Source organism: Emericellopsis atlantica (assembly GCF_019669845.1).
Source record: "Emericellopsis atlantica unplaced genomic scaffold F5Z01scaffold_19, whole genome shotgun sequence".
In the NCBI taxonomy this organism is placed as follows: Eukaryota; Fungi; Ascomycota; class Sordariomycetes; order Hypocreales; family Bionectriaceae; genus Emericellopsis; species Emericellopsis atlantica.
Window position 1 is genome coordinate 509,946 of NW_025764721.1, and position 22,973 is coordinate 532,918.

The 22,973-nt window shown below is 46.0% G+C and overlaps 6 protein-coding genes across 6 annotated transcripts; 4 read left to right on the forward strand and 2 right to left on the reverse strand.

The window, feature by feature from the left end:
* Window positions 1-6,026: 6,026 nt before the first annotated feature.
* F5Z01DRAFT_638067 (uncharacterized protein) lies at window positions 6,027-6,593 on the forward strand (the record flags this gene model as incomplete). The annotated part of the gene is made up of 1 exon (XM_046262338.1): window positions 6,027-6,593. One exon carries the CDS (start codon window positions 6,027-6,029, stop codon window positions 6,591-6,593), a length of 567 nt encoding a protein of 188 aa, XP_046116830.1.
* Window positions 6,594-8,046: 1,453 nt separating this feature from the next.
* On the forward strand, window positions 8,047-9,393 carry F5Z01DRAFT_689593 (uncharacterized protein; the record flags this gene model as incomplete). Its single annotated transcript, XM_046266082.1, has 8 exons — window positions 8,047-8,167; window positions 8,345-8,770; window positions 8,798-8,864; window positions 8,895-8,921; window positions 8,946-8,964; window positions 8,992-8,994; window positions 9,019-9,041; window positions 9,063-9,393. 8 exons carry the CDS (start codon window positions 8,047-8,049, stop codon window positions 9,391-9,393), a joined length of 1,017 nt encoding a protein of 338 aa, XP_046116831.1.
* Window positions 9,394-12,283: 2,890 nt separating this feature from the next.
* Window positions 12,284-12,937, forward strand: F5Z01DRAFT_659790 (uncharacterized protein). Its single transcript, XM_046263797.1, has one exon. It carries the CDS (start codon window positions 12,474-12,476, stop codon window positions 12,924-12,926), a length of 453 nt encoding a protein of 150 aa, XP_046116832.1. The 5' UTR covers window positions 12,284-12,473; the 3' UTR covers window positions 12,927-12,937.
* A 142-nt stretch (window positions 12,938-13,079) lies between these two features.
* Window positions 13,080-14,137, forward strand: F5Z01DRAFT_659794 (uncharacterized protein). Its single transcript, XM_046263798.1, has 6 exons — window positions 13,080-13,189; window positions 13,248-13,347; window positions 13,399-13,544; window positions 13,598-13,654; window positions 13,702-13,851; window positions 13,896-14,137. The coding sequence occupies exons 1-5, from the start codon at window positions 13,179-13,181 to the stop codon at window positions 13,829-13,831; spliced, it is 444 nt and encodes a 147-aa protein (XP_046116833.1). The 5' UTR covers window positions 13,080-13,178; the 3' UTR covers window positions 13,832-13,851; window positions 13,896-14,137.
* A 383-nt stretch (window positions 14,138-14,520) lies between these two features.
* F5Z01DRAFT_659796 (uncharacterized protein) lies at window positions 14,521-15,193 on the reverse strand. The gene has a single exon (XM_046263799.1). The coding sequence runs from the start codon at window positions 15,094-15,096 to the stop codon at window positions 14,821-14,823; it is 276 nt and encodes a 91-aa protein (XP_046116834.1). The 5' UTR covers window positions 15,097-15,193; the 3' UTR covers window positions 14,521-14,820.
* A 3,421-nt stretch (window positions 15,194-18,614) lies between these two features.
* F5Z01DRAFT_624786 (nucleoside phosphorylase domain-containing protein) lies at window positions 18,615-19,824 on the reverse strand (the record flags this gene model as incomplete). Its single annotated transcript, XM_046261386.1, has 2 exons — window positions 18,615-18,712; window positions 18,768-19,824. 2 exons carry the CDS (start codon window positions 19,822-19,824, stop codon window positions 18,615-18,617), a joined length of 1,155 nt encoding a protein of 384 aa, XP_046116835.1.
* Between the last annotated feature and the right edge of the window lie 3,149 nt (window positions 19,825-22,973).

Sequence of the window (22,973 nt, forward strand, 5' to 3'; positions counted from 1 at the left end):
AATTGCTCTCTGAGTACTTTGCAATAAACACCCGTTCCGGTGAACATCGCCATGCTTGTGGGATAAGGAGTTTTCTTCGAAGGCGCAATAGTCAAAGTCGATGACTAGCTCGTGACCATCTCAATCCTTGAACATGATGCAGTCCTAGCGAAAATCGTCCCGTACCACCCTAAGGGAGAGTAGTCCATTGTGGGACAGAGCTATCTAGAAACTATTATAACGGCTCCTTTACAGAGTTCAAGCCTATAAGCACATCTGCGTTGGTCTTGTGCAAGGGGCAAGTCAGCTCTACTTTCGGTGTGCTCATACTTTCCTCGCAAAAAGGCCTTAAAAGCTTCGCCGACACGCAGCAAAGATTAGAAATTCCGCCCTTCTCTTTTTATCTCGACATGTCCTCCTCCCGGGCTTTTGTAAGTCTTGAGCAAGTCGAAGCTATTTTCACCAAGGCCGATATGTTCAGGCGCGAATACGTGACTGGCGACCAGCTCAACGCAACAGAAATATTCGACTCTGATAGTAAAGCAATGAAGGAGGTTGCTACTGAGTTTTTGGATCTTTATGGCAGAGAGCTCTGGCCTACTTCGATTGATACGGAATGGGATAAGTGAGTGCGTACGGTGCCTTCCGGAAACGCAGGCTTACTAACTTCACGCAGTATCTCAACGCTCATGAGTAAGCTTTTCACAGAGCTCAATCGGTTAGAGGCTAGAGGATATCACAACGGAGACAATCTTCCTTGGCAAATCGAAGAGACCTAGTCTTAATTGGTTTTGGCGCAGGGAGTTGGCCGCAAATATATTTGAGGGAAGTCCATCACTTTTATTCCGACCGTAGTAGATTTCTCATTATAGCTGTTGCTCTTTAATTCTTGCTTGCGCATGGCTCTTCATGCTCACCACCAGCACGTGCGAGCCCGCCAGGCACGATAGGGAGTCCAGCGCAGCGGCGACTGACGGGTACACGGATGACGCAAGCCGAGCCAGCACCGGAATAACCTGGATAGCAAGCACGCGGAACTTAACAAGACCTATGCACGACAAGATCAAGTGAGCTCTTTTACAACGCTGCATTATGAGCATGACAGGCAGCATCCGTCCTTCACCCATTTTTTATTGCGTATAATAAGAACCATGGTCCCATTCTTCTCTTCGTTCCTAACCTACTCTCTTCAGAACCCGATCTATGAGACCTAGGCATGATAGCGAATAAGGCCGAAACTAACACGACCATCAACTCGCTCCAGTACTCAAGCCAATACGCTAGAGCGTTCCTCGAGTATCCACCAACCTATCTCGTTTTCTCTAAAGACGCCATCAATAATATCGTTAAACAGAATAAACGATCGAAGGTCGCCGACATACTCTTCTCCTTCGTAGTATTTATTAGCGGTTTCAATAACTATCTTAATTTATCTCGCTACGTCATTCGCAATAGCGCCGGGGAAGACTACGTTAGAATCATCCACAAATAAGCGTACTACCAGACGTATACTTAATATCGCTTCACCCCTACCGACGAAGACACGGTAAACCTCTATAAGCTTATATTCTTAATCACCTACGTCGACCGACTACTTCGGAGAACAAAGACTCCTTGCAATATAATTAGGCAATCTATATATTAAATTATACCCTAAAGCAGCGAGTTCCTAGGCATTAAAGAGCAACTTAACTCTTAGGAATAGTAAGAAAATTCCACGCTATACCGTGATATTAGAAGCTAATACTATAGGTTTATAAATTCAGCGATACTCTATAGGTCGCTCTCTTCCGAACAGCACTAGTTACCATTATTAACCTCTGCTTTCATGAGTAGTTTCAGCACGCAGCTGATTTAGGTTCAACAACAGGCCCATAGATATACATAAAATCTTAGGCGCGGTCTTCTATCCTAGCAGGGCCTACTATAATAGCTTGCTACTAGCTACGGCAGCAATAACAAAGCGTATCTTCTGAATATATACGTAACTATAATACTTACTCTCGAACTATCCCAAAGCATTTAGGTCGAGTACTTATCGAGCCAAGCTTTATACAATCTACAGTAACTAAGGCGCTCTAACCCTTTAGGGGCAGCCTATAGACTAAAGCTTATCGGCTAGTAAGTTACTAGATATATAGTGAATACTTCGTTAATATATATAGCGAAATCTAGATAATAGAACGGCTATATAAGACAGGGATATAAAGCACTCCGGATTTTCATAAGATAGTGCGTGAAACCTTATCCTTCTTAAGCCATTGTTATAGATATACGTACGCTGCATGGATAGAACTAGTTATATGCCGCGTCGAGACGCTTCGAGATACTAAGCCTAGCTAGGTTAGCTCGTGGTACTTTGGGTTGAGCAACCTATCACGTGATCTCTCCTCCTATTATTCGCATAATTATAACTACGACATAGGAGCTAGAAGCGACGATGAGATTAAGGAGCCTAGTTACTCTGGAATAGTTATCGACGACCATAGTCACTATCGAATCATTATTACGGGTTGCTACGTGCTATCATAGCATCGAGATAGTCGGGAATCTATATAGCTATTCACCTAGATAATAAAGCCTGTGTAAACGGGGTATTAGCGGAAATAACTATCACAATCTCTTTACTACGGCTGAACAAGCGAGACAACAGAGCTAGCGACATTAGATAAGATAACATAGGCAGCCCGGAAAATCCAGAACTAAGTCGGTGTATGTGATACTGCTATTCATTGCCGTTTTTAAGGGCGGCAAACTAGTTGCCTTACATTGCGGCCTAAGAATCGACCGGAGAAACAAGCGGTTAGATGGCGACCCTTGTGATAAACTACTATATAAACGATCGACTCTTCGCTGCTTCGGCATACTTTGTTCACTTACGTATATTTAGTATAAAGCAGCAACCTAAAAATCCAAGGACTTTCTTCGTGTAAGTATACCCATCCGGACGATCACACGAGTTTTGACATCAGAAGGGCTTCGGTTGATGAAGATGGGATCTTTGAGGAAGTGGCTTAAAGTGAGCTTCAAGAGCTATCCCTAGACGAACTTGACTTCTACGAGATCAGAATCAGAGTTAACAAGGACGCAGAGGAGCTTCGAAAAACTATTAGCGTTAGCCGATTAGATGTACCGCACTGGTGCCGAAGTATTTTATGGTCACGCTCGACAGTTCTTCGACAAACGATCAAGAACCTAGTACCTGGCTAGCAATGCCCCCTCAGACCAAACAGCGACTTCTTAGGTATAAATCATTATCTAGCCCTTATCTAATACTCACCGTTTTAGTCAACCGCACGACTTTGTTTAGATTATACCAAGCCTTATGCGTCGAGAACCTTAAGACCGATGCTAGTATGATCCCTTACTATCCCTCTCTTCTTAAGTTCTTGCGTTCAGAATTCGATCTTCTCTAGCAATCCCTAACAAAGGAAATCAATACAAAACGATTTTCTTTTAACTCACTTCCTTATATATACAAGTTAGGAGAAACAATCGTCGGAACGTGGCCTGGGTCTAATACTATGTTTAGCTCTATATTCTAGGGCTTTATTCCGACTTAAGACAGGCTCACTATACAACTCGACAGCGATTGCCTTACAAGAGTATATTTTAGTATATATCGATACCTATATATGATTCTAGAGTATTAGGGAATAAGGCATATCACTAACTTCGAAGTATACCCCCTCTGCTTCTATAACGACGGAGAAAAGGCAACAGGGACTTTACGATCTATAGCGAAGGCGATAATACCTATCATAGGTGCGCGAGTCTGCTACTAGCATAATAGCTTTATTATTCGGAACGGATAGAATTCGCTTCCGCACCTGGGCCCCGTGTTGCTAGGGTACTACGATAAAAGCGAAGAGTATCTAGTAACACCCGTGAGGGACGTCCTCGACTTGAGGTGCTACTATAACCTAACTCGAATTCCCACTTAGTCTTCGTTATATTATTTGCTAGTAGTTTAAGCATATTTTCCTTCTCGTCTAGACGTAATAATAGGTATGTGAAATTCGTATATAGACGAACTAGCTAACTGCCTAGGATATATGCTGCTTTCGGATCTAACGCCGATAAGGTGGGCTGAGAGCGGTATTCAAGGCCTTACAGAAGATAGCGACAATATTATAAGTATAGTTGCTTAAAAGTTTAATAAAGGCGAGGCTGTCTCCGCGAGAGTCTTACTCAGGTCCGTAGAATTATCAAGCACGTATTATAGCTAATATTCATAGGGCGACGGACAAGGAGAATCCAAACGTGGATATATAGCGAAATATAATAAAAAACATAGTCTTCGCAGAGATAATCGCTAATAACATAAAGGTTCTACTTATCAAGGTATGGTCGTGCTTAGAAGCGCAAAAGAAGGTAGCTGAATCCGAAACCTAGATCACCGGCGACTACGCGAAGACAAGAGACGGTATTTTTAGCCACGTGTCTCGCGCAATTAAGGTTGCAAATGATAAGCACGCAGCGATTCTACTCTCCGATATAGACTATCTTCTCGGTCTCCACGGGGTAGTCGGCGCTATATTATATTATTTAAACGCTTCCGCAATCGATATAGACAAGCTCTATAAACTTATAAAAGCCTATCGGGGGCTTCTTTTTATCTCAGTGAGCAATTTATCGCAGCTTCACCCGGACTAGGCATAGCGTATAGATCACACGATCACACCCGATAGCGAAGATACTATTAAGCTCTGCGCCGCTGAAATCAAGGATATTATCACTAGCAAGAAAAGTGCGGACGCAGCCATAGATTTAGTAAGATCCCTGATCTAGGCATAACTATTATCGAGCTAACAGACACGAACTCGAAGCACATCCATGCATGGATTATCCTCAGCAATCAAACATTAGTCAAACAGGTCAAAGAGGATATCAAAAGGCGTACGGACTTGTCTAGTCCACCTGCTGCGCCGATCGGCTATTCATAGCCGCAAGAATCACGAGTCGACCTCGGTTTTGGTTTTTCTTATCGAGTTTTCCAATACTCTAGCACAAATATGGAGGTCTCTCTGTATTTCAATCGTAACATAAACGCCGCATAAAATATCTTTCCCGTAGTAGTAAAATAGGTCTATCTCGAGTGTCGAGTTGTAGATCTGTCCTCTAGCCGCAACAAGGTAGTATTGTCTCCTCGGGCTGCTACACACCACAAGACGAACTAGTGTAAGTCCGTCTCGCAAATTAGAGTCAAGTATCGGCTTCCGAACATCAGGTAATCCAACTATTAGCGTAGAATCACGTACATAAAGGAGGTGGGCTAGAAATCAGTTAATGCTGGGTGCAACGCGCCATATAGGGCCCGGTGCTGCTAGCCTCTTTCTACAAAATCTGTGCCCAGTCCTTTATCGACCTAGCTCTCTGTCCTCAATCACGCCGGGTCGGACATGATCATGTCAACCAACGAGCCTCCTTTGTCGATCAGTTTCTACATACCACCGGAGGCCGCGTATTCCGTTATAAGTGTCGATTAGAGTAACTATAAGTTCGGTCTGCTCCTCGCTCTGCCTTACCTAAGGTAAACCCGGCGTGGTCAACCCGAGCTCCCGACATTGTCTTCGTCTTCACAATAGCGTATAGATGCGTATCGTCAGAGGCATACGATAGCGGATCCGAAACCAATGTCAATACACCCGCCCCAACCACTCCGTCGACCTCCCCGCATAACTCCTATCACTTTCCCCTGATCTCATAGGACTTGTATTTCCTCAGCTTACAAGACTACGCGAGCCTGGCTAATAATGATCAAATTCACTCAAGCGAGCTCGTGCTTAATGACCATATAGGGTTATTTATGTCAACCCCCGAAGCACTCAACCTCGAAGGAAACGGCTATAATCTCCTTCGCGCGACGGAGGGCGAGAAGCGGGAAGTTAGAAACGCGGCTCTACGTGATAAGCACTATTAGCCTCGATGTAGAGGAGCCATTCGGCGATATGGCGTTCAGCTAGGGTATGCTATGCGTGGGCTTCACGGGTCTGCCCTGGTTGACCTTGAGATACCCATCCTAAGCGAAGAAATCAAGGTATATCATGTCCAATCTGCTTGCAAGTAGCTTAACTAATATAATTCAGGCCGAGGGAAATATACACGAGTCCGCTAAAGCCCTCTTATTCTACGCGATCAAATGCCACCTAGCAATATGTGAGGAGAGCTCACGCCTCCGTGAGTTTGATGCTCGCGGGGTTTGGACTATAGCATGGATGAATCTTAGGTCTACTTACCCCTCGACTCTCCATGCTATCGGTCTTCTCCGAAGGTTGCTAGGCATGTTCGGAGCGTCTCAGCTTTGTTATCCGCCCCTCATCGATAAGCTGCAAACACCGTCAGACAACCTCAGGCTTCTGGCTTCACTACTAGGTGCAACGTCTCCCCGAATTGATAGGGATTTCCAAGTTATGCCGCTGCTTAAGAAATATCATCTATATCAGGGGATTAATATCGTCGCTTCCTCACAAAAGTACACGGAGTACATGCCTAAGCTTTTTCTAGCACCTCCTCACGTCTTAGTAAGTTATCCCCGCGAGTTACACAAGCTATTATCAATAACGGGAAAGCTATACGCCGAGAAACTATTCTCGTATCTAAACTTTTCTTAGATAGAGAGCAGCATGTAGTTCCACGACGACATAGTAGATAGAGGCTAGGCTTGGGAGGAGCATCTCACTAGCCACCTAATGTCTCTTCTATTATGGACGGGAAGAGCGTAGTTACAAGAAAACACATAGCATACGATCTAGCACGGTGTTCGAGAATATATCTCGGGCCTACAACAAAACATTAGGTCCTGCTCGGAGAGTAGTAAGCTTGCTGCCCTCTTAGTAGCATGTTTTTGTTTTCAATCCCTTGCACCTTCAGAGGAGGCAACTCAACCGTTAGCACAACCTCTAGCCGATTTGGATATATTCCTCAATGGCCAGAAGAAGCAACTCCCCGACCTTTCGATTAACATTTGTTATTTCTATCAGGCCTGTTGCATGGAAGGGCCACGAATCCGCGATTTTGTTAGGAGCTTCCACGAAACGGCATTTAGTAGCTTTTTCTGCGGGTACAGGCTAGATAGTGGCATTACTACTGCCTATTGGACCTAGAGGCTGCAGGGTTATGATCATAGCAAGGCGTTGACTTTTGCGGTTGGAGATACGCGGGCTTTGCTTCATCAGTTCGATAGTTCTACAGATACTTCCCTCTTAACCTTAAGGTCTATCATATAGGATAAACATTAGGAACGTACCCAAATAGATATTGCTTCCAATATTATGCGTTAATTAAGAGTGAAGCTCCGCGGAGCTCAGTCACTCGGCGAGACATACGTCTTGCGTCTATGTGACGGTGAAACTCAGCCGATGAAGCAGCAGCACGGACCATTTCGAACAACGTGATCTATCTAGTCTAGTTATTCAACTTCACATGGCCGTAAGGGTACAAAGCCCGCTAATCTAATCGATTTCCTACCACGCCCGTGCTGGCGAGAGATATATTCCCACTGGTCGAGATAAGCTTGCTCTATCTGCGCCTTCGTTGGGATATATACGCGGTGCATTTATCACAGGGTCTGTGATTGCAAGGGTTAATAATATTATTAGTCTCCGGATTAATAACACGGGTGAAGACGCATCGCCCATAGCGGTTAGGGCCATTCTAACACATACAGTAGGTCTAAGTACCACCGAGCTGGAAGTGGCGGTAGCTACGCTTTTCGCACAAGGAGTCTCGCTAGTCGGACCGCGTGTGGGACCGAGAACCGCATATAATAAGTTTGCCGGTTCGACGGGAGACCATGGCATCGGGGCAGTGGGTAATCTCACGACTGGTGTGACGGCCGCAGCGATAGATAACTGTAGTATTATGGCATATATTAAACACCGAGGAATGCTTAGGGCAGGCAGGGGAATCGGGCAGAGAGTGACTTTATTTACGCTAGTTGCCTTACTTCAAGCTGCTGCAACAGCTTGTGATCTACATATAATGAGCTAAAAATAGCTTATAGACACGATCCCGGATATATTTAGACGCACATCGCCATCTCCATAAAAGGCCTCTGTCATATGCATGCCCAATCAATGCTGTAACTCATCTTCACTACGGGCGGATAAGGGGCAGCAAGCCGCGCGCGTTGCTAGTCACTCCCGGGCATTCGCTGTGGGGGAAAAGTGGAATCTTCTAGCCACGCGTTAAGCTTCAGTCTGCGTCAGAAAATCCGACACACACCAACTCACCTTCCTCTCTTATCTCAGAATAGCTCGCTTCACGACTTATTCTTATTGTCCTATTAGCGAGCTAACGCAAACTAGATATTTGATTCACATAATAATATCTCATTATCGCTTCAGAGAGTCTCATACTATAGGCGAAATAGGCGAGTTGGACAGGCTCGCCGTCCTCCAGATCCATGCGGGCGACGGTGATGGCGCAGACCTCATTTTCAACTTCAATAGCCAGCGAATCGCCGTATCGATATTCCCCAGCTCTTCAAACCACGACCGAAATCGGCGCTCAATACAAGACCACCTCATCGATGTTCTGGGCCGCGCTGCCTCTGACGATATGGGCGACTTCGAGTACGAGGAGCTTAAGGACGAGATTCTAGGGGTTATTTTAGATGCAGGCAGGACTATCTTTAAAGCTCAAGCCACGCTCCAGATAAAGCTCAATCCACCGCGAGATCTTCACTCGGCCATTTATCCCCCGACACTTCATTTCCAGCTTCTAGACACCGACGGCAAGCCTGTTATTATCCCTATCGAACCAAGCGATACCTATACCCTTTCTGCGGGTAGTATAGGCTATAATAGCGCCGAAGAGGATGAGTTAGACATTAACAATACCCTTCCTTACTACACAACCAAAGCAATACTTATCCGGGAGATGTTTGTAGAAGGCGGTAGGCACGCTGCTAGTCGGGTCTTGGTTAACGGCAAAGAGATGTTCTATAAGGCTGTCGTAAGTAGAGGACTGATTGGCACTAGCGTGGGGCGAGAGCTATAATACTTACAGGAAGTGCGGAAGCTTCCACCACCTAAGCTCGATGCTACAATACATACCCCGTAGCTTCTGGGATATATAAGGCACGAAGATATGGGCCGCATTGTCGGTTTCCTTCGGCAATGGATCCCCGGACGCCGCCTCAGGGATATAGACGTTCCCGCGACGCCAGTACAGCGGAGGCAAAAGTGGATTAGGCAGATCCGCGAGGTAGTTCACACCTTACACGCCAAAGAGATAATCTGGGGCGACGGAAAGGCCAGCAACGTTATTATCGACGAACAAGACGATGTTTGGCTAATTGACTTTGGGGGCGGCTGGACTTATAGCTGGGTGGATGAGGAGTTGGTGAATACGATTGAAGGAGATGCACTAGCTATCAGTAAGCTTTCAGAGTTTTTGGTAATTAATTGATTAAGGAGTCTAAGCCCTAAGTCAACATCCCGTTCGAATAAACACTATCACGAATCAGGCTTTATAATACGAGTTTAAGCTTCGTGGTACGAATATTCATTTTCTTCGACATAATTACATAACACTAGGCCACAGCTATCGTCAAAATAATACGATTAACGAGGATAGAAACACAAAGTAACAAATTAGTCCAATGCCATGACTCATTTCAACGCCTGCAGAATAACGCTGAGATCAACTCTTTTGTTAAACTAGGTGGTCTCGCGCATATTCATCACCCGGCTCATGGTTTCTGCCTGAAACTCGGCGAGTCTCTTCGTAGCGGTGTAGAACCCACCCAAGTCCGAGAACAGAGGTATTTACACAGCGCTCAGGACCTCGGTCTATATCGAGATTATAATATGGATGGTCGTGTATAAGGGTACCGGGATCGATTTCAACCATTCAGAAGGTAGTGCGTTTCGTAGCTCAACTATAGTCAGGTGCAAGAAATTCTATCGATCCAAGGTCTGGATATATATCCCTCCCGGGAAGACAAGATAGATCTTTGTCTTAACGGCCCCGGAATTCAATACGTCTACGACATCCCCAAGCTCTGGGTAGTTGCATTCGTCTGTTTGACTTTCTGTCTTAATGCCGATAGTATCGCGAACCGAGGTTCCAACGTCTCTGTAATATTGGTTGCCCTTTCAACGAGTTAGCTTATATTAGCAGCACTCATGACAGCACTACCTAAGACGGATATTCTATGCTTTCATATGGTCGTTTCGTAGGCGAACCATAAGGCGGGATAGTATCCATGTCACCCGTTGGACAATGGATAGTTATTATTGAGGATATGATAACGATAATGTTACGAAGTTGATATAAATATGGTAGAGAGCGAGAGAGGGGAATAAGACAACTTTATACCCCTCTAGATTTTCTATGCATCTAAAAATAGATGAGCATTATAACGCCTTGTAGTCTGCCTGGTCTAATTCTGTAAATATAAACGATCTATCACCCCTGTATACTAATATCGTGAGATAAGCTGAGACGGCGATTGCCACGCTTGATTGACGTGCCATTGAATGATCTAGCTGCTCATCAATATTCGGTTTCCGACCCGTCACGACTCTATCAAGGTGTTCGAAGAAGTTGTTAGCTCCACACAATCGCTCAGCACCCAGTTGGATCTTACACAATTGCAAGAATGCCGGGAGCTTGTTATATATTTCTTACATTAACCACAAACACCTTCTCCACCGCCGCAGCCTGGTAATGTTTCCGAATTATCAAAGAAACAACATCGCGAGAGGTACCATATCCAGTCATCTACTGCTATTATCCTCAAACCAAGCACGGGGTACATTCACGGATGTTCAAGCCACAAACGACCGATTAGAGATATACTCGATATAAAACCAGAACTAACTCCGAAACGATAGCGAAAGAACCCTACATACGTAAGACACGTCTAGCAACTCAGAGACTAAGAAAATCCCGTGCTTAAGTTCATCGGCTACTTTAAGAAGGAACAGACAAACCAGGACAGCGGCGAAGGGGGTGTCAAGTTTCCAGGCGTTAAGGTAGGTAATATACTTCGAGTTAAAGCAGTTCATTATTGCTAATAGCTTCTTAGCCTCCTAAAAAGAATCATCTCAAAGCCCAACATACTAGATCCCATCAAAACCCCGTAGACACCGGCAACGCAGAAACTAACAATCGCTATGGGAGACCAATACCCATCCTACGTGGTATATACCCTCACTAGCATCATCAGAAGTCCAAGAAGAGCATTTTAAAACCCGGGCCTTCGTCTTCATTAGTTCCGTTCGACCTCCGAGGCTTGCGGCTTACAATAAAATATTGGCAAAAATCCAAACCTGATTATACCTCATGCTCCATGTGCACCAGGACACGCCGGAAGCACCTAGAGAAAACGAAATACAGCTAATGACCAGAATTGGAGTTCTCTTTGCAAAAATTTGAATGATCTGCCCTGCTTGCGTGTGTTCTAGATTTTTTACGTATGCAATCGTTATGAATATTGCTAGAAGAGTGACGAATCCTGCGAGGAAGACCTAGTTACACATAGCCGCCAAAATGTCTAAGACATAACTTGAATTCTGCGCCTCAAGTACCATTAATTGATAGCGGTTTAGGGTATGCGGAGGCAACATGGTACGAGGAGTATGCGGGTAATCATAGATGACTATGGACCAGGACCAAGCGTGCACTTTAACTTAACTCAATCAAACCGTGTGCTCAGACACTTATTTGTTGCGCCGTGCTAGAATAGAGACGGTGGTCGCAGTGATCTTGTTTTAGTGCAGGGTCTTAATTTAGGTCAGCCGAATTCAAGAGCTAGCACTAGCAATGCCAACAATTCGTCATAGAAATGAAGGTATGATCTTATTTTAGTGCTTCGAAAATAAATACTCCTCTTTAGAAACTCGATCTTCCCCTCACTAGTTATATACTAGAACCATATCAAATATGCTAGATATAACATAGACCCATGCGTTAGTCATTGCCGGCATGCAACTACCCTAGACCCAATCACTCCGTCTTGAATTATGAATTATTCTGGTACTACGTTACAACGCCTCTGTGCGGCACTGCCCCATTTCACAGAAGGAGTTTTGAATAACCTCTCGGGCTCAGAAGCTACATGCTTTCTCGCTATACTCAACATTTTGAGGAACAAAGAATAGGAGCGTACGAGACATCGGTTTATTACCTTACTCCGAGACATGCCCGAACACGCACCTTGGATCGAGGGTTTGATGAAAAGAGGTCACAAGGTGTTCTTAATCGGCCATGACGTGACTCTGTGGAAAAAACGACTCGAAGATCCCCTCGAATATTGGAAAGAGCGATCCGACCCTTGGAACGAGGAGCCCCTCAAAATTTAGATCGCGGTCAGGATTATTACTAATCTATTCAAGAAACCATTAAACGTTTATGGATTTATAAGCCACAATTATTGTTCATATGGAACCGATGTCGACGGCCATATCACCGCAAATCCGCCTAGTCAGGGCCTGGGCAGACAAATCCTAAGACGTAATATTCTACCAGTGTCTAGAGACGTCATGCCTACTACACAAAGCGTCGCGTGGAGGAGGTTAACTAAGCCTAATCTCAATAACATCAGGGTTGTATGGGCAGACTTTCCTGATAGCTCGGAGCATTCTACCCCTCGCGTCACGATATGCCCTATTCAAGGAAACCTTCGAACGCCAAACGACGCTATGAATGGTAACCATTTTCGACAGAGTCTTAGCTGTCTCCGACTTCCACCAGGAGCCGTTTGTGAGATCTCGCACACTCGAAAAATCTGCCCTTCTATGCCATATATTGATTTAGGTAACGGGAAGCTTCAAGAATGTCAGCTTATTGACCCGTTGGATAAAAGCCGAGAGAAACATAAGTTTGCTATTCTTATTAACTTCTCGTGCTACGGAGCGCAGGATGATCTGACTCGTCCTCTTGGTTTGGATGTGTGTCGTACCCTACAGGGTATCCCATTTTTTAATGGGACATGAAGGGATGATTGTTCTTTAGGGAATTGCTTTTATGGGGTTATTGAATTTCAGTGTTGGGCTAGACATGCTGACGTATCACCTGACTACAGTCACGTGTAAATAAGATACTCTAATGGAACATCCATGCTGACCGCCATCCGCATCTCCGATCTTCCTCGCGATTTGAATGACACAATATCAATCTAGAACATTTTGAGGCTGCCGCGACGATTGAGCCATTCTGAGGTCCATCCTTACCGGGCGTCGGTCACTATGCCATCGGCGTACGTGCTGCGTCTGCTATTATGGCAACCTGAGTTGACTGACACGTTGCTCTTTCAGTGTAATCGAGCTACAGGAATACCTCAAAGAGGGATACTGGATTTATGGGCGCTTCTATGGCTCCTGGAAATCCGACAAATATTTTGTTCCTATCGACTCGGTACGCATATATTGCCTAACATTTACAAGCATTTCAATTAATACCATCTAGGAGGAGTCGAAGCGGCTCGATCTATTTCATAAAGTATTCCTCGTCGCCCGAGGCAAGCCATATAGTGTCCCTATTAAACGGCAGCAACCTAGGATCATGGACCTTGGTACAGGCACCGGCATTTGGGCAATTGATGTAGCTGAAAAGTGCGTCTGACAACTCCAAGCTTTGGTTGTCGATACTAACTCGTATGTTACAGCTATCTCATCAGAGCTCACATCATGGCAGTAGACCTGAATCTGGTTCAACCGGCATTGTAAGTCTTGCGAAATCAACTAAGACCGCGGACTAATATTTTTCTAGGATTCCCGCGGGGCTTGTTTTCAAACAATACGATATAGAAGAATCAACGTGGAGTCCATTACTGGCAGACTGCGACTTGATTCATATGCGAATGCTACGCGGCGGTATTCAAATAGAATTATGGCCGTAGATCTATCAAAGCACCTTCAAGTAGGTAAAATATTGCGAATGTAGCTAGCGCTAAGTATGACTAGGCACTTGACACAAGGTTTTGGCTATATAGAGTAGGTTAAAGTTAACTGGACTCCTAGATAGGACGACGACGTTGTGAAGCCTGAAGACTCTTTATTCCAAAAATGGTCAGAGCTCTTCCATACTAGCATAGATAAATGCAATCGCAGCGTGACAGTCACACCTACAGCAACGAAAGAGATGATCCAGGCCGCAGGATTCGTCGACTTTAAGCAATAAGTTATCAAAGCCTACGTGTCCCCCTAGTCTCTCGATCCACATGAACAAGAGCTTGCACGCTGGTTCAACCTCGGGTTGAGCTATAGTCTCGAATCTCTGAGTATGATGCCCTTGATAGAGAAGCATGGACTGGATTACGAATAAGTTCATAAGCTGTGCGCTAGTGCTCGGCTTGAGATCTATACTCTGAAGTACCGCACCTACTGTAATATGTTAGTTCCCTTTGGTGGTCGGCTTTCATGTGCAGGTTAGTGTTGTGGTAATTTCTAATCGCGCTATAGATACGTGTGGATAGCGAGAAAGCCGGAGCAGAGTCTGATAGCTGCTGGTGCAGATAATTGAAAACCGGTCATATAATTGCGGAGGATAATAGAAACAATGCTTCGAGAGCCACGCTATAACTTAATTGTCATCTAGCACCCCTATTGACGTTTCGTAGAAGATTGGCTGGCCGAGAGGTAGGCACCATGTCATTCGTAGGACTCGTTGCCCATTTTCTTCGTGAAGTGAGCGTTGTTTCGCCGTGCCGACTATGGAGAGGACAAACGGGGCGGGTAATGGCGACGGCCGCCGGCTACTTTGCCATTGCCCTTAGAGTTGTACGTACCTGAATATTGAGACTTTGAACCCCGCTAGCTACATATTACTCGCTACTTAATACTTTGTGACCGGTAAGTGCTTATGTAGAGTAGCTTCATATGAACCGCACTAGACGCTCATGCATTTGGCGGACATCACGAAGCTAACGGTAAGGTCAAACTCGACGTGTGGCCGTGACGCTGTCTGCTGCGGCGTCATCTTCCAAAGCTTGGTGGGCGAAGGTAAGCATGGTTTGTGGAACAGGTGTCGGCTGGAGAGGCATGTGCGGCGATGGCAGCGTGGAACATTATAGATCTTAGCTACGCGTCGCACACTTAATTTTGGGTTGGTTTGAAGCGCTTGAATAGCAAGAAGGATATTAGCTTCATTCCTTTGATCTGACATTGCTGGTTGTTGTAGAACAATTGATCAAATGACAATGATGGATGATGATAGAAAAGTGGCCGGTTCGCTTGTCTGGCCGGTTCGCTTATCAATCACGTTACAGTATTTGAAGGTCTCTGAGGAGTTTCAACTAGGTCCCTTACTTCAGTGGGACCTCCCTTTGCCAAAACTCATAGTGTGGAGGCCAGGTACATAGTGCTCTGAGTCGTGTGCGGGTGATCTTCACCAAGAATATGCCGGCGAAGGTCTAGAGTAGTGTTATGAAGTACTTCAACCTCGTTATATCGGCCCTGCGTATGGTACGTCGCCGCGAGGTCCGCTATACTGCTGATCGTATCGGGGTACTTCTCCCTAACTATATCCCGTCGGAGATCTAGTACTTCCCGATAAATACCTTCAGCCTCGATATATCGGCCCTGCCTATGGTACGTCGCCGCGAGGTCCGCTATGCTCTTGATTATATCGGGGTGCTTCTCCCTAACTACCTCCCGTCGGAGATCTAGTGCTCGCTTCTTTAGCGTCTCCGCCTCGTTATATCGGCCCTACCTATAGTACGTCGCCGCGAGGGACGCTATACTACTAATCGTATCGGGGTATTTCTCCCTAACTACCTCCCGTCGGAGATCTAGTACTCGCTTCTTTAGCGTCTCCGCCTCGTCGTATCGGCCCTGCCTATAGTACGTCGCCGCGAGGTCCGCTATATTACTAATCGTATCGGGGTGCTTCTCCCTAAATACCTCCCGTCGGAGATCTAGTGCTCGCTTCTTTAGCGTCTCCGCCTCGTTATATCGGCCCTGCCTATAGTACGTCGCCGCGAGGGACGCTATATTGCTAATCGTATCGGGGTGCTTCTCCCTAACTACCTCCCGTCGGAGATCTAGTACTTTAACCGAAATCTCTTTATCCTTATCGTATCGGCCCTACGTATAGTACGTCGCCGCGAGGTCCGCTATACTACTAATCGTATCGGGGTGCTTCTCCCTAACTATATCCCGTCGGAGATCTAGTACTTCCCGATAAATACCTTTAGCCTCGTTATATCGGCCCTACCTATAGTACGTTGCCGCGAGGGACGCTATACTACTAATCGTATCGGGGTGCTTCTCCCTAACTACCTCCCGTCGGAGATCTAGTACTTCCCGATAAATACCTTTAGCCTCGTTATATCGACCCTACGTATAGTATATCGCCGCGAGTTCCGCTATATTACTAATCGTATTAGGGTGCTTCTCCCTAACTACCTCCCGTCGGAGATCTAGTGCTCGCTTCTTTAGCGTCTCCGCCTCGTCGTATCGGCCCTACCTATAGTACGTCGCCGCGAGGGACGCTATATTATTAATCGTATCGGGGTGCTTCTCCCTAACTACCTCCTATCGGAGATCTAGTACTTTAACCGAAATCTCTTTATCCTTATCGTATCGGCCCTACGTATAATACGTTACCGCGAGGTCCGCTATACTATTAATCGTATCGGGGTGCTTCTCCCTAACCACCTACTATCGGAGCCTTAACGCCCTTTTATTTATAAGCTCTTTCTCCCTCTATCGTCCTTGATTATAGAGAAAGCCCGATACTCGGCGGAGCAATCCTAACGTAGTAACCTCCGTCCTACTAACCTCCGCCTACTCTACTACTCGTATAGTATACGTTATATACTACTCGCACCGTGCCTATAGCTTCCCTTCCGATACCGGGAAGAGCTTATCTACTATCCGTAACGGTTAACTCGAATAATATACTTCTCCGTTATCTAGTCCACCTTCCCTACCCGCCGTATCCCTAAGGGCCGTCTTTATCGGCCCGCCTATACTTAACCTATACCGTATAGCGTCTTATATAAGCCTATATATCTTATAGCTTCGCCTCCCGTCTTCTCTCTAACGTAAGCTAAGAAATAAGAACTCCTTTAGTCGTATAATAGCCTACCCTACCTAAAAGTCGGTAGTCTCTCCGGTATAGTCCTCGTCGACTATACTATATCGACTAGCCGTCGCTATTAAGTCATACGGTATATCCTAGCTATCTATATACGCAATTATATATAGGATCCGGTATAATATCTCGCTCTCTGCTCGAATCCCCTCGATCGAGATCCTCTATATCTTAAGCACGCTATTCGATACCTCTAGCCGTCGATATCGGTTAGTATCGCTTATCTTTAAGACTTCCTAGCGAGTTTTGCCTTATTCTAAAAGGTTTAGATAGTCCTCGACCGATATCGATATACGCTGTATATAGGCGCTAGCTTGCGAGATTGCTAGCGGGAGACGTTATAGTTCTTCTAGTAAAGCATTAACTCCGACCTTACTAAAAGTCGACTCGTTATCCCTAACCCTTATAAGAAGCGTTATCGCCTCCTCCGTAGCTATAGACCGTACCTCGATCCCTCGACGCGATCCTATAAGCGTGCCGGTAATATATTCGTCTCGACTTATCTATAGCAGCGTTCCCTATGATACGTAGGGGATATAGTAGCGTAAGCTCTCGTTCGTCCCTTATTATACTAGACCGACGCTAAATAACCCGAGATTATTAGCGTTATCGAGGATTATAACCTATACCGACCGTTCTCCTATCTTACTATAGACTATATTAAGTAGATCCGACCTATTAAGCCGGTCGTCGACCCCGAGCTTCTTCCCGATCGCTTTATAATCGGACGTGAATATCGCTTCGCTATCGGCGTGCACCTAGAAGACGTAGCAATCCTTATCGTTATCGTATCGTCGATACGCGTAGTCTAGTACTACCTACGTTTTTCTTACTTTATTAGTAATAGTATATAGCTAAGCCCTTTATAGAGCGATATACCCGGAGCCTCCTAAGCCCTAAAGGGCGGCGCTATAGAAACCTAGTAATTATAGTAAGAGCTTATCTAGTCGATCTATAAGAGCCCCACGACGGACTATATCCTCGTTACGGGGATAGGGAATAACGCGGACGACGGCGGTAGGGGCGGGCTAGTAGGGCGGGTAGTAGTAGACGCTACCGTGGATATTGCCTTAGTTAATAAAGGTCTGGTCGCGGAACTGGCTGCGACTAACGTCGCGTCGCTAGTCTCGCCTATTATCGGTTATCGTCGCCGTCGTTCACCAAAGGATATAGTCCTCAAAGAGTTGGGACTTTAGCGGATGCATGAGGCACCGACGTGCCAACGTAGCCTACTTCAGCCCCTCACGTGACTGTGTAGCAGCAGCCATCGTCTTTAGCTTTGTAGTAGAGTCCTGCTACGCGACGTGAACTCTTACCAGTTTTCATAGCAGGGCTGGCTGTTATGTGTGAGCGATACTTCCACTTCAAACTACTCGTGTAGGAGAGCAGTAATCTCACGCGTTTATGTATCTGGTTTTTTGACCACTCTATACAATGCATCAAGCATGAGGAGAGTTGTTTTGGCATCGGGCAGGGGTTCATAAGAGCTATCATGATACCAATCGTCGAATGGTCGACTGCTTTCGACAAACGGCACGTGCGGTACAGTACATACATAGCACGTCGAGGGAGACCCTTGACGTAGGTCAATATGTCAGGTTTCCGCCTACGTCACCCTGATTAATCAAAGTATTGTTTCCAAACGAATTGTTTGCAACGCTTCGTCCACTCAATGGCCGTTGATCTTCACGCACGTCAGTCTGAAAAGTCTGAAAGAAGAGGGAAACAAAATTAGGTACCATTCGGCTGGTTTGAAGCTCGGTCCCCGTCGTGAGCCGCGTATCGCCCCAGGATGGCCTTGGCCACAGATGCAGCCGTGGCTGCCGCAAAGTCTTGCCAGGCCTTGTTCTTGTGGCTATCGGCATAGTCACAGAGGCCTTTCACAACAATACAAGGGACTTCATCCCAGGCCCCTGCGCCTTCCATCTCGAAGGCAATGAGGTTGTGTTGGGCGGCGATTTGATCCCGTTCTTCCCCGCTCTTCATCACTGTGTTGCCTGAGCCGATTCGACCTATGTAGATCTCTGGCCTGAAATCGTCGTCGCGGGCATGATGCTCTCTCACCACTAGGTCAGCCGAACCACACTTGGTGTCGGCACATGACGCCTTGGAGGCTGCCTCGCAGAAGGCACCCGAGCCATCGGCACACAAGTCACACGAGTCCCAGTGTTTGTGAACATGGTCCGAGGAATATAGTCGGTCTTCAGTCGTCCCAGGATATCGGTAATTAGCTCGCCGCCGCTTGTCCCTAGCCACTTTCTGCAAGTGGTTCAGGTGCCCTGAAGCCTCAGCCTGAAGCCGCTCCCTCATCAGCTCTGTTTCAAAGACGGCAAGGAGACCTCGGATGTCTCTGTTGGCTCTCGCAAGGCTGTCTTCGACCGTATTCTTCACAGCAAAATGTCCAGGATACAACCTGCCATAGTCGTATTGGGTGATGGACTTGCTCACTACCACGTCGCCTAGAAATGCATGACTGCCACCAATGTAAGGGACCCCTCCACATATGCCGACAAGGAGAGCGAGCCTTAAACCAACATAGCTCGATCGCAAGCTAGCGGTTGCAGCCGCGGCGCTATTAGTACCCATATTCGGAAGGACAGCTAAAACAATGTTATGGTCTCCGATGCGACCGGTTATGTAGGTATTCGTGTCGCCATCTGCTCGGCCGTAGGGATCGCGCACCTCGTCCCAAAACTGGTCGAAGAGTAAGGTGACGGCATCGGCCTCGCGAGGTAGAGCGCAAATGATGGCAACTCGGAAGTTTCTGCGGTCGGCGGGCGGTTGTGAGGGAGCCATTGCGCGGTTTATGGCTGTAAGAGAGGAGGAAGTTTCAAGCGGACACAATCAGGATTGTCTAGTGCTGCATGCCGTTGTCACGTGAGGGGCTGAAGAAGGCTACGTTGGCACGTCGGTGCCTCATGCATCCGCCAAAGTCCTAACTCTTTGAGGACTATATCCTCTAGTGAACGACGGCGACGATAACCGATAATAGGCGAGACTAGCGGCGCGATATTAGTCGTAGCTAGTTCCGCGACTAGACCTTTATTAACTAGGGCAATATCTACGGCAGCGTCTATTACTACCCGCCCTACTAGCCCGCCCCTACCGCCGTCGTCCGTATTATTCCCTATCCCTATAACGAGGATATAGTCTATCGTAGGGCTCTTATAGATCGACTAGATAAGCTCTTACTATAATCACTAGGTTTCTATAGCGCCGCCCTTTAGGGCTTAGGAGGCTCCGGGTATATCGCTCTATAAAGGGCTTAGCTATATATTGCTGCTAATAAAGTAAGAAAAACATAGGTAGTACTAGACTACGTGTGACGTTCGGGTCTAGACTAGCTACCGGGTAGATAGAATAGAAGTCGGGTTTGAACTAAGTACACTAGGATGTCGTTGACTTGAGCGGTCGGGTCACAGTCTATGTGCGAGATAGTGGATCTTGCGTAGACAATTGTATTGATAGCTAAGGAGCTGGGTAGAGACTGACTATGGTGAAGCGTAGCTCCCTATATACTAAGGTGATTATTGTTCCCGACAATGATCTGTTCTGCTTGTTCGTAGTGATCCGTGATGATCGTAATGATCGCGGGCGCGATCATTCGTGTAAGTGATGATTATGCTGTGAGTGGGTAGAAAAAGTGGGGTGTGCCTGGAAGCACGTGAAGGCCGCATACTAGGTCGTAATATGATGCCCCTCCTTCCGAGATCTTGTCCCTAAGATTATATATTACGCGCCCTTCCCCAATCCTATTAGTTCTAGTGAGTTTTCCTCTTCCTTGTTCAATCTTCTTGCTATATCCGGCCGTGTCGCTAAGCGTGCGTAGAAATCGTCCTTTGACGCTAAGGAGCGTAAGATCCGTCTTCTTGAAACCATCTTTGCGCATTCCGTCGATATACCTGCTTGCTCTAACTACGAGCGCCGTGGTCTTAAGACCTGTCAGGTTTTAGCTGATGATTCCTCTCGTTGCGCCGAGTGCGTTCGTTCAAACCGCTCGGCCTGCGACGTTGGTGGGGTCTCCACCTCGCAGCTTCGTAAGATCGCCGAATAACACTAAAAACTCGAGACCGAGCTCGAGCGGGCGGAGGAAAAGGTCCTCCGTCTTCGAAAACAAAAGAAACTATGGTTCGAGAAGATAATAAGAGCCGTGTCTCGTGGTATTGATAGCGTGGAGGAGCTAGAACGTGTGGAGCGCGAGGAGGCTGAGCGCGAGCAGAGGCGGTTAGAAGTGTCGGGCTCCTCCGCTAGTCGTTCCTCCACTAAGAACTTTTTAGAGCCTGACTTCATGTAGATATGGGATACTGTATACGAGGATGTGCCGTTGGATCTGTCGATTCTAGTGGATTTCGGTTTGGCTGGGCCCGATAGAACTGTCGCAATAGGTGGCCGCAGTTCGTGAGGTGTTTAGCGGGTTCCTATGTATTTTCGTTGCTCGCATAGCCTTTCTATTTAATAAGGTATTTGATTTCTCCGTTGATTGTTCGTTTATCGAGTATCCGTTCTGGTTCGTAGAGTTCCTCGAGAACTTCTAGTTCGTACTTGGTTTTTGCGTTTCGTGGTGCTTTTTCGAGTAGTGATATGTGAAAGACTAGGTGCATCCTCATGCTTGAGGGTAGTGAGAGTTTGTAGTTAGTGCCTGAGATGATCTCGTCGATCTTAAATAGTCTAAGTTTTTTGTGGTCGAGCTTCGGTGAAGGTCGAGTTATTGTGAAATTTTTACGTAGTAGGTAGACTATATCTCCCCTCCGAAAGATCGGTCCCTTCGATCTTTTCTAATTATAGTACTTCGATATTCGTGTACGTACGAATTCGAGCTATTTCTTTATGTGTTCATATAGTGAGCGTAATTGATCTACTTTAAGCATAGCTTTCTTAGCAAGAGGTCTATCCCTTGGTATTTTATTGCCGAACTCGGGTTCGTATCCGTAGTTCGCGTAGAATAGTGAGATTTTGGTTGATTCCGTAGGTGCGCTGTTATAGGCGAGTTAGGCGAGTGGTAACTTCGAGACCCAATCGTCTTGCTTAAAGCTAATATAGCACCGTAAGTACTATTCCAATATCTAATTCAATCTTTCTATCTGTCCATCCGTTTGTAGGTGGTAAGCTATACTAAGCTTGTGTTTGGTCCTAAGCTAAGCTATTAATGCTTGCTAGAACTTCGAGGTGAATGTCGTTCCTCGATCCGAAATGATTTCTTCCGGAAGGCCGTGGTTGGCCACGATATATTTAAGCATTGTGTATGCGAGTATTTCTGCATCCGTTGCTTCTTAGTATGGTAGGAAATATCCGAATTTGCTTATCCGGTCCGTAATAACGAATATACTATCGTATTCGACGTTAGATCCTGGTTCCTTAGATTTGGGTAGCTTCGTAATATGATCGAAGGCTATCGATTCCTATGGCTTTGAAGGCACTGGTAGTGGCTTTAACTCTCCGTATGGCTTATGCCGTGTAGCCTTGCTGCGCGCATAATCTTTATATTGTCCGACGATGCGTGCGACGTCTACCTTGATTCCTTGGTAGTCGTACGTTCGTCGTATTCGTTTAAGAGTCTTTCTGACTCCTTAATATCCTGCCGTGGGATGCGTATGAATATTAATTAAGATTTCATCGCGTAGTAGCGGTGGTATCTAGAGCAGTCTATTCCTAGTAGGTCCTTTTCTTATTTCTATCGCGTAGTCGTTAGGTATTTCTTTTTTATATTTTAATACTTATTCTAGTATTTTATCGTAATATATAGTGTCTGCTTCTACTCTGAATATAAGAAGGTTAAGTGCTATTTGTACGTAGTTTCCTTTGTTATTTTATTAAAGTATCTAGCCCTTGGCTTTTGGTACTTCGGTGTTGTAGTCTGGTCGGCGGCTAAGTGTATCTACTCTGCTATTTTCCGAACCTTTCCGATAGATAATTTCAATATCGTAATCGGCTAAGAATTTAGCGTA

Bases quoted from the DNA above. Each gene is read 5' to 3' on its own strand.
- F5Z01DRAFT_659790 (XM_046263797.1), top strand. From the start codon at position 12,474: ATGCCTACTACACAAAGCGTCGCGTGGAGGAGGTTAACTAAGCCTAAT.
- F5Z01DRAFT_659796 (XM_046263799.1), bottom strand. From the start codon at position 15,096: ATGTCAGATCAAAGGAATGAAGCTAATATCCTTCTTGCTATTCAAGCG.
- F5Z01DRAFT_659794 (XM_046263798.1), top strand. The intron at 13,348-13,398 runs GTACGCATATAT...AATACCATCTAG, and splicing joins ATTTTGTTCCTATCGACTCG to GAGGAGTCGAAGCGGCTCGA. The intron at 13,655-13,701 runs GTAAGTCTTGCG...ATATTTTTCTAG, and splicing joins AATCTGGTTCAACCGGCATT to GATTCCCGCGGGGCTTGTTT.